Raw genomic sequence first — 13751 nt, 5'->3', positions numbered from 1 at the left:
TGTTGGTTTGTTTTTTGAGATAGAGTCTCTCCATAGCCATGGCTGTTCTGGAACTCACTATTGTAGACCAGACTAGCCTCCAACTCCAGAAATCCCTCTGCCTCTGCTTCTTGAATGCTGGGATTCAAGGCATATGCCACCAATCCCTGCTGCATATTTGTTTTAAAGGTGGATTTTAGGTTGTAGCACAGGCTGACCTTGAGCTAAAGCTCTTGACTCAAGCCTCCCAAGTACTAGATTACGAAAATGTCCAACATGCTCAGCTTTGGAGTGGCTCATTGCTGTAGCTGAGTTAATAACTCTTTTGAGTGATTCTAACTTACATTATGATAGAGTCATTCTTGAAGCATGTGTTTATTGGGAGAGAAGATCTATAGCTTGATAAACCTCAGTAGTCTTTTACTTGAAGCAGTTAAATTGTGAAAATAAACAACACCTTCCACTAATAACTGATTCTTGTAAATGTGTACTTTAAAATGCACTTATTCATTCTTTGTAAATTTTATACCTAGACACAGTGTATTTGACCATACTCCTTCTAGGTCCTTTGAGATACAAAGTACCTTAACTATTTTCTTTTCTTTCCTTTTTTTTTTTTTTTTTTGAGCTGAGGATCGAACCCAGGGCCTTGCACTTGCTAGGCAAGTGCTCTACCACTGAGCTAAAGCCCCAACCCATCTATTGTATTTTCAAATGTAACCAATAACAGAGGTATAGAGAATGATCTTCAAATACTCAGATGTTTCTCATAGTAATAATACTATTAATAATATTCACCATGAAGTAGGTTTTCTCAAGTATTTGAGACTTTAAATAAGCTGCTTGTAGCTGAGAGAAGTTTTGCCGTAATAGTAACAAACTTGTATGATGTTCCAGATACTGTTCTAGGCACCTTACTAACCCCTTCAACTGATGCCTTTAATCCTTGCAACTACTCTGTGAAATAGATTATTACTATCCATATTGTACAGAAGAGCAAACTGAATCTCACAGAGGCAGGGTAGCTTCCCAGGGTATGTCATAGTTAGTTCGTCAAAGCTCTTGGAGGAAATAAGGGAGCCTGACCCAGAAGCTGTTCTGCCAACCACAGAGGTAGTTCAGAACACTGAATCTTGTTTAATAAAATAATATTGTGGATTATTACTATATAATAGTCATCTGTCATGAAGATTATATGTTTTTACTTCATTTCATTGTCTCTAACAGAATCTAAGCAGAAGCAAAACTCTTAGGCCTTTTGCCTTCTTCTGCTGAAGTCTTCTGCTGCTCATCTCAGCTCTGGGGTGGTGCTGTGCCATTTGATATTTTCTTATGAGTGCCTGGTTTTAAGTTTATTCATATGAAATATATATAAAATTTAAGTATTAGTGTGTAATAAAAGTGTTTTGAAGTGTCTTTTTTTTCCCAGAGCTGAGGATCGAACCCAGGGCCTTGCGCTTGAAGTGTCTTGAGTTAGTCAAAGCTATTAAATCTCAAGAGTTTTTCATAAGAGTTTAAAGATATTACATAAATTTATGCAATTTCTATTAAAAAAAAACCCCTTTGCATCTATACTTTTCAATCATGAAAGCTTTCCTTTGCTTTTGTTTCTAGAGAAACTACCAAGGAAAAGGACCGAACGGAAGGCACGACAGAAGAAACTGAGGAGAGAGAGCAGGCCACGCCCAGGGGCAGAAAGACTGCTAACAGCCAGGGTCGTCGGAAGGGCCGGATCACCAGGTCTATGACAAGTGAAGCTGCAGCTGCTAGTGCTGCTGCGGCCACTGAAGAGCCCCCTCCACCCCTGCCACCACCACCAGAACCTGGTTAGTAGAAGAGGCTGGGGAGGGGGGCTTATCGGAGTTTGTTAGAGTGATAGATGAAGTAGGGTAGGGTCTGCCAATATTGATAACCAAGAGGTGACTTTTAAGGCTGCTCTTTAATTTGTTAAACTTTAACATAAAATTCTTTTGAAAAAGAACACTAGTCAAAATGTAGCTTTTCTTTTATTAGTTAGCATACAACTTACTTGACATATAGTATAAATATTTTCTATTTTTTCACACTAAAATATTTACTTATTCACTTATGTATGTGTGTATGCATATGTCTGTATGAGTGTTGGTGCACATGGGCCACTGGTACCTTTACCTTTACCATCTTGTTGATTCAGCATTATAATTTTAAAAAATATTTTAATGAAGATTATATAACATGACTATATATCTCCCCTCTCTTTTGGAGTTTTCTTTTTTGAGACTTATTTTTATTTACACTTGTATTAGTGTCTTGCCTGCATGTATGTCTGTATATCATGTACATTCCTGGTACCCTTAGAAGTCCGAAGAGGGTGCTGGGTTCCCTGCTACTAGAGTTAAAGACAGTTCTGAGCTGCCATGTGGATGCTGGGAATTGAACCCAGGTTCTCTGTAAGAATAGTCAGTGATCTTACCTTCTGAGTCATCTTTCCAGCCCCAGTTTTACAATTTTTTTTTTTTTTTTGAGCTGAGGACCAAACCCAGGGCCTTGCACTTGCTAGGCAAGTGCTCTAACACTGAGCTAAATCCCCAACCCCCAGTTTTATAATTTTTAAGTATTCATAATTTCTATTTTACTTCTTAAATGCCTGGGCTATATTGACATTTTGCTTGTCTAGTATGGCTTACTTAAGCATTTCTCTATTGTTGAGTGGTTAAACTGTCTCTTTCCTTCATTTTAAATTACTATGGATAGTACTATAATGAAAAATGTCTTCCTGCACTTATCACTTTCTGGATTAAGGAATAAATTCTTTGGCAAGATATATTGGGCTTAAGAATAAACCTAAATTTCCTTTTTGTATAAAGTATTGTCACATTATTCTTTAGAAGGATTACATTAGTGATACAGTGCCCTTAGGGGTGAATCAGTGCTATCATTTCACCATAAAATGAGGTCAGAAAGACAATGTATGTTGTATAAATGACAAGCATGATGTAATGGAACCAAGCAAGTGGGAGGATTTAACTGGGCCAGGGCAGGTCATAGTGGATGTGGTTTTCTCTTGAATTGTGTGTTCCTTTGCTGCAAAGCAGGGAGCTTTCAAAGGGTTTTAAATCAGTAAGTGGTCTGTTGGGTTCTGTGGAAAGATGATCCCAGTGGCTCGGGAAGGAAGAGGCACTGTGTTCTCTTGTCCTTGCACTAGAGGGGAGAGGGGTCTTGCCAAGCTGGTCTTTCTCAAACCAAGCGTGTGGCCAACAGTGGAACTTCAGAGAATAGTCAGAACAGTCTTGACACTGAGAAGTGTGGAACTTTTCCATCTAATTGGCTGTTAAGAACCTGATACTATCTCATTTTCTTTTTCTTTTCCTTTTTCTTTTTATTCATTTATTCATTTATTCATTCGTTCATTCATTCATTCATTCATTCATTCATTCATTCATTGCTGGAGCTGAGGACTGAACCCAGGGCCTTGTGCTTGCTAGGCAGGCGCTCTACCACTGAGCTAAATCCCCAACCCCCTCATTTTCTATACATAAATAAGTTATCAATCACAGGGTTTTTGAATGTGTGGTTCAATTTTGATTTCTTTAGCCTGAGGTTTTTTTTTTTTTATTTCAGTTTCTACTGAGCCTGTTGAAACCTCACGATGGACTGAAGAAGAAATGGAAGTTGCTAAAAAAGGTAATGTATAATATGTGTAAAGTTTCGAGTTGGGTTTTTGTTTACTTTATTTATTTTTAAGATTAGTAGTGAGTGAAATCAATCAAAAAAATTTTTAATTGAAAAGAATAGGCCAGGGGCTAGAATGATGGCTCAGTGGTTAAGAGTACTGACTGCTCTTCTAGAGGACCCAGCTTCAATTCCCAGTACCCACATGGTGGCTCACAACCATGTGAAACTCCAGTACCAGAGGATCCAGTTCTCTCTTCTGTCTTCTGTGAGTACCAGGAATGCACATGGTGTATAGATAAATAATAGCATGCAAAAAACCTAAACACACATGTAGTGCTGACACACACACACACACACACACACACACACACACACACACACACACACACACACTAGGCCTTGGCTACTTAGTAAGTTCAACGTCAACCTGGGCTGTGTGACAAAAACCCATCTATACCCGCTGTAGAGTTTTTCTGAAAAGATAAATAGAATTTTGCAGCAAATTTAAAAATTCCTTTTGATAGTGTAGTATACAGTAAATAATTAGCACTAGTATAGTTGGAGATGTCCATGTTTGAGGAATTTGTGACTCTTTCTTCAGTTGTATTTTGATTATTATTGGAGAGCAGGGTGCTATTTTCACGTTTCTATAATAGTTGTGATTACATGCGTTAGAAATTATTTGGGAGTAAATTTTTAATGTGACATCTATGTCTCTATTGCAAGTTGATTAAATAGAGTGGAGACTATTTTGGTTTGTATTTGGTTAAATCTTTAACAGTTGATTAATTTAGTGTGTGTATATGATACATACAGTGGAATGTATGTGGAGTCAAAGGAATCCTGTTTTTCCTCCATTTTGTTTTTGAGACAGGGTCTCTGTTATGTTTTTACTGCACTGTGTTGAGAAGCTTCCAACCAATTCTGTTTCTGCCTCCCATCACTCACAGAGGAGTCCTGCCTTATGGGCTATGTGCCACTGCATCTGGCTTTGTATGTGGGCTCTGAGGTTCAAACTCAGGTCACTTGGCTCCTTCAGCAAATACTTTACACCCATTGGCCCTTCTGCCTAGACCTAGTTAATACTTTAGATTATATTTCATCTTGAAATTGAGTCAGAGGTAAAATTGTAAAGATTATAAACATATGCCATTAGAAAGCCAAGCAGACAATAATTTGAATCCTGTATCTGGTTCTTTAATAGCTGGGTGGTCTGCAGCATAGCAGCACAGCATTTTTTGGCTTTGTTTTCCATCATTGTTTATTAGTGCAATATAGTTTGAAAAAATTTTGTACAGGATAAACAGTAGTTTACAAAAAGATAGTCCATACTATTTACCTTGTAATCCTTAAAAGAAATTATTATATGTAGCTTGGCCATTTGTTGACATGTTTGAGATTAATTTACTTATTATTTAGTGGGTAATGAATGTTACACCACCACCCCCCCGGGGGGGGGGCAGGTTTTCTCTCTATAACAGCCCTGGTTGTTCTGAAGCTGGCTTTGTAGTTCCCGATGCTCTCAAATCCACAGAGATCTCCCTGTCTTCGCCTCCCAAGTGCTGGGATATTAAAGGCATGTGCCATCATACCCAGTGAATGTGACATCTTAAAATCATGTACAAGCAAAGTGTCTGTTTTAAAATGTTTTTATTTGAAATGTATTTGCCGTAAGTGGCAGATGCCAAATTTATAAAATTATTAGAAAGATTTGCTTTGCACTTTCCACTCACCCCATCATCAGTGTCCCAATTAAATATGTAGATAGTAGCTGACTTGTAGAGTCATCTTTTTCAAGTGACTATTTCTAAGACTGTTTAGTCACTGCCTATTTTCAACTTCTATTAGGCAAGTTTTGCTAGTGATTTTAATGATCTTTTAGTTTTCCTTTTCTGTGTGTGTGTGTGTGTGTGTGTGTGTGTGTGTGTGTGTGTGTATACATGTTTGTGTGCGTGTGCACTTGCTCATGAATGTGTGGATGCATGTGCCATGTGTGAGTGCTGGTGTACATGTGCATATGTACATGGGGAGGCCAGAGGCCAACCTTGGGTGTTATTTCTCAGGAGCTGTACACCTTGTTTTAAGTTTTTAAAAATTCCTTTTATTTATTGTTAGTATATATGTGTGTAATGTGGATGATGGGTATTACGATGTGTATGTTGAATCAGAGGACAACTTTCTGGATTTGGTTCTTTCCTTCCATATTTATGTATGTGGAACTGAGGATCAAACCCAGGGCCTTGCGCTTGCTAGGCAAGCGCTCTACCACTGAGCTAAATCCCCAACCCCTGAACGATGTTTTTAAAGCTTGTGGTACAAGCTTTTTAGCAGCTGAGCTATCTGGCCAGCCTGTCTACCTGGGGCTTCCCAGTTAGGTTTGGATGGCTGTCTAGTCATCCCCAGGGATTGTCCTGTCTCTGCCTGCCCAGTTCTGGGATTATAAATATGTGCCATCAGAACCGTCTTATTTATTTTTTTTGTTGTTATTCATGTGTGCATATGTATGGAGGTCAGAGGACAATTCTGGGGGACTCAAGTCTCTTGGTTTTGAAGCAATCTCCCTTCTACACAGGCCAACTGGCCCATAAGTTGCTTTTCTTCTCTGTCTTCCAACTCTCTTTCCAGGTGCTGAATTAAAGATGTGTACCATCACATCTAACTTCTTATGTGGAGTCTAGAGGCTGAACTTAGATGGTCAGGCACGGAGGGTGAGCAGTTGTAGCAGCTGAGCGACTTCCCTAGCTCCATACTCACTGTTTGTGTAGTTGCCAGGGTTTAAGCCATCTTTTTCACTTGTGCTGCAGAGATTTCTCCTGGAGTTATTCTCCCGGCTCCTAGTTTTCTTTTTTCATGTGTGTTTGGTTTTTTCTTTTTGAAACAACATATCTCTTTATATTAATCTTCAAAACCAATGTTTATCTCTTCATTATATATCTAATTTTATATAACTCTGTATATATTTATATATTAAGTTACATGTGTGTATTCTTTAAATGCATATGTGTGCTTGCATATACTTAGTGTGTAGAGAAATACTATATTGGTGTTTATTTATTTATTTTGGAGATTGAACCCAGGGCTTCATGTGTGCTAGGCAAATGCTTTACCCCTGAACTCTTTGCCAAGCCCCATAAATGATAAATCTTTAATAAGGTGTTTGTGCATTAACTAACAACAAGTTATGTTTGTACATTTTATATACATGAGTACTTTATATTTTATCATTATTAACATACTATCTCCAAGGATCTAGTAACACCAGTTTCTCAGTTTGTAAGTATTTGTTACTGTAGATCCAGCTTTACCCTTATCCCTGTGGGAGATCTACGTGAGCGACAGACAAGGTTTAGCTTCTCCTTTTCCAGCATGTGTTAAATTGGGGGAATTTATAGAAATATAAGTGTATTTAATGCTAGGGAGTATTTCAGTAAGTTTTGAAATATATTAATAAATAACTGAAAGCCTACTTTAGTGTTACTGGTTTAACTTCAGTACTTAGGTTGCTTTAGTATTTCTCTTACTTGTTTAAACAGGTGACTGATTGCTCAATGTTTGATCTGTTTTTTAAAATGCAGGCCTAGTAGAACATGGTCGTAACTGGGCAGCTATCGCCAAAATGGTGGGGACTAAAAGTGAAGCCCAGTGTAAAAACTTCTACTTTAACTATAAAAGGCGGCACAATCTTGACAGCCTCTTGCAGCAGCATAAACAGAAAGTGAGTAGATTAGTAGTGGTAAGTCTTCTGCTCATCAGTTTTTACTTAAAAATGGTTTGATCCCCAGAAACCACTTGGTAGAAAGAGAGAACTGACCTTTGGCTTCCATAGTTTTGATGTGTGTGGGCATGCATGTACACGCTTTATTTTTCACAATAAAATTAAAATACAGGTTTAAAAAAAAATCTCAATCTAATCATTTTAGTCATAAAGACTTCAATTGTTTACCTATTAATCTTTGTCAAGAAGGTCTTAAGAACACATTGCATAATTCTAATGCTTGTCACCTCTTAGTATTGCATGTAGTTTGCAAGGTAGAACATTCTGCTTTACCAACAAAAAACTTTGCCCTCATTAATTATAAAAGAAATGGAATAGTAATACCAAGAATAATGTGCTACCTATATAATGGTTTAGTTTTTATTGTACCATCAATAATAGCAAACATTGAAAATTACTGAAGTCTGGTGTGGTGGTGCAGGCCTTTAATCCCAGCACTCAGGAAGCAGAGGCTGAGGGATCTCTGTGAGTTCGAGGCCAGCCTGGTCTACAGAGCGAGTTCCAGAACAGCCAGAGCTATGCAGGGAAACCCTGTTTCGGAAAACCTAAAGAAAAAAAAAAGTTACTTAAGTGTCTTAAAGCAGAATTTTAATTGCATATGAATAAAATTTTTATAGATCATTAATAGAAACAGTTTTAAAGACTCTAACAGGGATACATTTAGTGTATAAATTCAGGTTTGTAAAAGTAGAGTGTATAACTAACTATGTGAAGCTATGCAAGACCTTTAGGTGTGCACACAAAGATTTAAGTATATGTTTATTTATCTAAAAGATTAAAATGAAATGTATCAATCAGTATATTTAGAATGCCTAGCTGTTTTGGAATTGTGAGAAGTCAGGTTTTCAAATACAATTTTCTGTCTTCTACGTGTCATATTTGTCTTACCTTTATTAGAAAGTGAGCATATATCCTTTTTTTATCGGAAAAAAATAAATAGTATCTGAAGTGCGGGTGTATAAAATTCGCAGTTTCTAAAATGGTTCAGGTAAAACTTTTTGGAGAATATGGGGGTTGAAGCAAGGGCTTATGGGATAGCCCAGGTTGGCCTTGAACCTGTACACCTTTCTGCCTCTGTCTCCCTAATGCTGAGATAAAGCTGTCATTGTGATTCAGTGCTAACTTTTGTTTGTTTCTTTTGAGACAGGGTTTCTCTGTGTAGCTTTGTGCCTTTCCTGGAATTCATTCTGTAGCCCAAGCTGGCATTGAACTTACAGAGATCCGCCTGCCTCTGCCTCCCGAGGTGCTGGGATTAAAGGCGTGCACCACCACCGCCCGGGCCAGTGCTAACTTTTGACAGGTTTCATGAAAGTTATCCATTGCCCAAGAGTCCAGTTTTTGGTTGACAGATATTGCCTACACATTAAGCACAGATTTTTGTCACACCACAGGCTTCCTGATCAATATGTGTGTTTGTTAGAGTTCTATATTGTTTCATGAAAGACATGTTTTGTTTTTTTCCCTTTTGGTTATTTAACTCATCATAATTGAATTACCGTTTCATACCTTTAGGCTTCACGAAAACCTCGTGAGGAACGAGATGTGTCCCAATGTGAAAGTGTTGCCTCCACTGTTTCTGCTCAGGAGGATGAAGACATTGAAGCCTCCAATGAGGAGGAAAATCCAGAAGACAGTGAAGGTATCCCAGAGTGTTAAAGTGTGTTGTGACTTCTGTTACCTTAAACACAAAATTTTAGTTTAGTAGTTGATTGTGGTGGAATTGTGTCACTGAAGAAATAGTGTTTCAGTGCCTTCATGGCCTCGGTTTGCAAACAGCCCATGTCTTCATTTGATCAGCAGTCTTTATTTCTGTGCACTTAAGATTGTCCAGTTGGTACAACCAGAAGAGCTTGACAGAGCCTCCTCTGCTTCAGACGCTCAGTCTGGTTTGCCTGTGTGTATCATTGCCAAACTCACTCAGTTGTTGTCATCATAAGTTAATATTTCTTTCATTTTACTGCCGTGAGGTTGACTTCTTTCATATTTTAAGGTTTCATATGTACTTTTCATGTTTCAAGTCTGATTACATTAGAACTCTGAGCAGAAATAACACTCACCTAAGACACGAAAGGACAGTTGCTTAAGTGGATTGACTCAGCTTACACAAGTGTGGAAATTGGATATTTGCTAATTATTAGAAAAACAAAGGCACAAATCACTTATTTCACTTTGTTACTACTCACCATTTTGTGTAAATTTCCTTTGTAAATTGAGTGTTTCTGCTGTGAAGGTGCTCAGAATATTATTTGGTATATGCCCACTTTATTTCCTTTTTTTAAATTAGAATTTAAACTGTATAATTTGAGTTGTTGGTGTTTTCCTTGTCAGCTCTTATATTTTATATAAGCTTAGGAAGCTCTGTATGCTACTGTGTAGCTTTGTGCCTTTCCTGGAATTCATTCTGTAGCCCAGGCGAACTCACAGAGATCTGCCAACCAAAAACTGGACTCTTGGGCAGTGGATAACTTTCATGAAACCTGTCAAAAGTTAGAAATTTAGAAAATTTAGAAATACTGACTTTTGTTTATTTTTTTTTCTATAAGTCATTATTGTCTTTAACCTTAAAATTGTAAACTTGAAAGGGGTTTTAGTTTTTTACAGTAAGTCAACTTCTTCATCATTTTCTTTTTTTGTGAGAAATGGGACAATTAATATAAGTGTAAAGTGAGTACTGGAGCAAGCTCACTCTTAGAGGAGACCTGGGAGTCAGGACTGAGAATGGCACAGGGCAGCTTGATGTGTTCCTGGTACTTCCAGGACTCATAAGCACAGTCACTTTCTAAGGGATTCTCATTTCACAGCTGTGTATCTGTAACTACTAGTCCCTGTGGTTGCAAATGGGAATAAAACCTTACTAATTTCTGTGACTTGCAGTTACTATGTTTAAAAAACAATAAATGTTACATTTAATATCTTGAATGTTAGAAACCATGTCAACTTTCATTAAACTATAGTTTTGTAATCATTCTATTTTATTATTAATTGTGCCTAATTTTTAAATTGAACTTTACTTTAGCTATGAATGCATAGGAAAATACCAGTATATACCAGAGTCAGTACTACCTGACGTTTTAGAAATCTGCTGAGGATTTTGAACAATACTCCTTGTGGAAACGAGGACAGTTGTATTAATCTCTGGGCTACCATTGTAGGGTAGTAGACATTGAGTAGATTAAACTCCAGCTGTGTGTTTTATAGTTCTGGAGGTTAGAAGTTCAGAGTCATGGTCCTTCTGATGAGATTTCCCTGCTGCCTTATTTTGCCCTCTCATAGCCTTTATGTGTGCATTCCTGACATTGCTTTCTCTGAACAACAACCCGCCCTTACGACCTCATTTAGCCTCAGTTATTTGTGTAAAGCAGATACAGTCTGCTTTATCTCAGATGCAGTCACATTGAAGGTTAGGAGTTCATCACTGGACTTGTGAGGAGGGAACACGGTTCAGTCCACAGGAGAGCCCAAGCCTGTTTCATACCATTTTAATCCATGGGCAAGACAGAGATTTCTACCCCCCAGAGGCCCAAGATCAAAATAAATTTTTTTTGCTTCTTTGTGGTTTTTGTTTTTTTGTTTTTCCCCTTTCTACTTTTAGTGTGAAAGCTTTTTTTCCCCCTCCTTTCTTTTACTTGGAACTGTGAAAATAAGATAGTGTGGGAGTTTGATCTGATGTTCATGTTCTGGGCATCCTGTATCATTTACTGTAGTCTCCTTATCATAGAAACACACTTGTTCAAAGAGGTCTGGGCTCTCTTCTGGCTTCTTTTTTAGCTCAGCTTCTTTTGCACAGTGTCCTAGAGGGTAAACTTACTAGAGTTGACATGTCCCATGACCTCATGTTTCCTGCTGATCCTCAAGAAGTGACATTGATGCAATCGCCGTAGTATATGGCAAGGTTCTTGTGAGTAGAACATTAAAGCCATCTGGTTGTAGGCAGGATAATTCCTGTCTCTGTTTTCCTAAAATGTCAAACTGAATATTTATGTACGGTGAGAAGGGTCAAATCTGAAAAACTGAATTACACTAATATCTGGATTTACTCTTAGATTCTTGTTCTAAGTCATTAAGGGCTTGTCCATTTATTTCTTTAGTTTTAGGGAAAAAAAAGGTTTGTTTAGCTGGCGCTTTGGAATGTACTAGCTAATTTTCTGTAGTTTGGAAGAAGATACCTGAGAAAGGCATATATTGGAGTGTTTTAATATATATTTTTAAAGATGTATTTATTATGTATACAATGTTCTGCCTGCATGTATGACTGCAGGCCAGAAGAAGGCACCAGATCTCATTATTGATGGTTGGGAGCCACCATGTGGTTGCTGGGAACTGAACTCAGGACCTCTGGAAGAACAGCCAGTGCTCTTAACCACTGAGCCATTGTATAATCAAAACTAAAGGTCAAGCCAGGCTTTTTGGTAACTTTTCATCATTTTGTTATCTGACTTTTGGCAATTGCTGCCATTTATTAAGCTTTACCTGAACTCTAGCTCGAACCCAAGCACTCTACCACTGAGCTAAATCCCCAACCCCTCTCTACCTTTTAATAGTTTCACTGTGTACCTCAAAGCCACTTCCAAGTTGATGTCCGGAACAGTGCTGTAGCCCCCACAGGCTGCGCTGTCTCACCATCTGTACTGTGTCTGCCTCTTGACTGACATTCTCTTATCCCCATACAGTCCATCAACAAATGGTGCCTGCTCTGTTCCACATGTGCTCTGCATATGCAGTCAGGTCTCCTTATTCCCTTTGCTGGTCTCTCCTTTGTGGTATTTTCTTGTTTGGGTTCTTTGGTTCTTTTGGTTGTATTCTGGTCTTGTCTGTTTGTTTTTTACTCAGAAGCTGGGTTTCTCCTTATAAAATGTAAATCCAGCCGAACTTACTCTCTATTCCAAAGTCTGAAACACTTTTCCATTTCCTCAAGGATAAAAGCCCAAGGCTTTCTTGGTGACTGATATGATTACATGAGTTTACTATTGTGCCTCTATGAGCTTTTTGTAGATTGGATTTATTTGTTCTCTGCTCCAACCATACCATCTACTTGTTTCTGAGCAGAACAATCCCATTCTGAGCCTTGACACTTTCTGAAAGCTGTACATGAATTCTCCCAGATCTGCCCAGAGTCCATGTATTCCCTTCCTTTAGGCCTTTCAGAACATTTCTGTGCCCTTTATAGCGCCCCCCCAATGTCACCGTACCTGTTATCATGTAGTATACTTAAATGTTTATTATTCTTTGTCTGTTTCACACTAGATGTAGGCTCTATGAGGATGTATAATTTGTGGGGGTTCGAGAGATGGCTGAGTGGTTAAGAACACTTTGTGCCCTTTCCAAAGAACCAAGTTTGGTTCCCAGCACTCAGACAGAGGCTCACAATCATCTCTAGTAGCTCCAGTTCTAGGGGTTCTGATGCACTCTTCTGGCTTCCTCAGACATGTGGTATATACACATAAACGCAGGCAAAATACACATACATATAAAGGAAAAAGAGAAAAATTAAAATATAATTCGATTTAGTTTCAGTGTTGTGTCTCCAATACCTTAAACAACTCTGTGCAATACACATTTGCATAAATGAAAAACTGATTTTCTAGTTTTAAAAATGTTTATTCACAGATGGTCATATAATATTCATTTTATCATTCCAACAATATATTTTGTCCTAGTTAGTGTTTCTGTTGTGGTGATAAGTACAGTGACCAAAACACCTTGAGGAGAAAAGGATGTACCCCATCTTCCAGCTCTCAGGTCACAGTCTGTCACTGATGGAAGGCAAGGCAGGAACTCAAAGTACGAATCTGGAGATAGAAACTGAAGCAGAAGACCTGGAGGAGTACTGTTTGCAGGCTTGCTCAGGTTAAATGTTTAGAACTTTCTTCTGCTCCCTAAGAATCACACACCCAGGGATAGCACACCCAACTCACTGTGAGTTGGGTCCTCCCATATCAGTCACCCATCAAGACAATGCCTCACAGGCATGTGTAGAGGCCGTCTATGGTGGTACTTCCTCACAGGCATGTGTAGAGGCCGTCTATGGTGGTACTTCCTCAACTGTGGCTCCTTCTTCTTATAACTCCAGCTTGTGTCAGGTAGACAAACAACCAAAAAACCTCACACTGGACAAACTTCGGAGTGAACCTGTTTTTCTAAAGATATTTCTGTGTGTTGTCTTATGTTAACTTTTTAATATTAAAAAAAATCTTCCTTTAACATTAAAAAATCTTCCACCAGAATGTGTTATTCATGGAATATTTAGTTTAGTTTTGTTATTCCATCTTTTCTTTGCCTTTAAAATAAACCAGTTTTTTTTTTTAAGACAGCTAAAAGAGTTTTTATTTTCAATTTCAGAGGG

The 13751-nt window shown here is 38.1% G+C and overlaps 1 protein-coding gene across 23 annotated transcripts in view; it reads left to right on the top strand.

Annotated features, from left to right (window-relative positions):
* The window catches only part of Ncor1 (nuclear receptor corepressor 1), a 154348-nt gene that overhangs the window by 79390 nt on the left and 61207 nt on the right, over positions 1 to 13751 (top strand). For all 23 annotated transcript variants that reach the window (XM_036196488.1, XM_036196485.1, XM_036196487.1 and 20 more), the window contains 4 exons: positions 1594 to 1805; positions 3580 to 3642; positions 7209 to 7348; positions 8921 to 9047. In XM_036196488.1, the coding sequence (XP_036052381.1) occupies positions 1594 to 1805; positions 3580 to 3642; positions 7209 to 7348; positions 8921 to 9047 (542 nt within the window). The remainder of the gene's footprint in view (positions 1 to 1593; positions 1806 to 3579; positions 3643 to 7208; positions 7349 to 8920; positions 9048 to 13751) is intronic.

Source organism: Onychomys torridus, chromosome 8 (genome assembly GCF_903995425.1).
Source record: "Onychomys torridus chromosome 8, mOncTor1.1, whole genome shotgun sequence".
Classification (NCBI taxonomy): domain Eukaryota; kingdom Metazoa; phylum Chordata; class Mammalia; order Rodentia; family Cricetidae; genus Onychomys; species Onychomys torridus.
The sequence above is the reverse complement of the archived record's forward strand: the minus strand, read 5'-3'. Positions and strand labels throughout refer to the sequence as shown.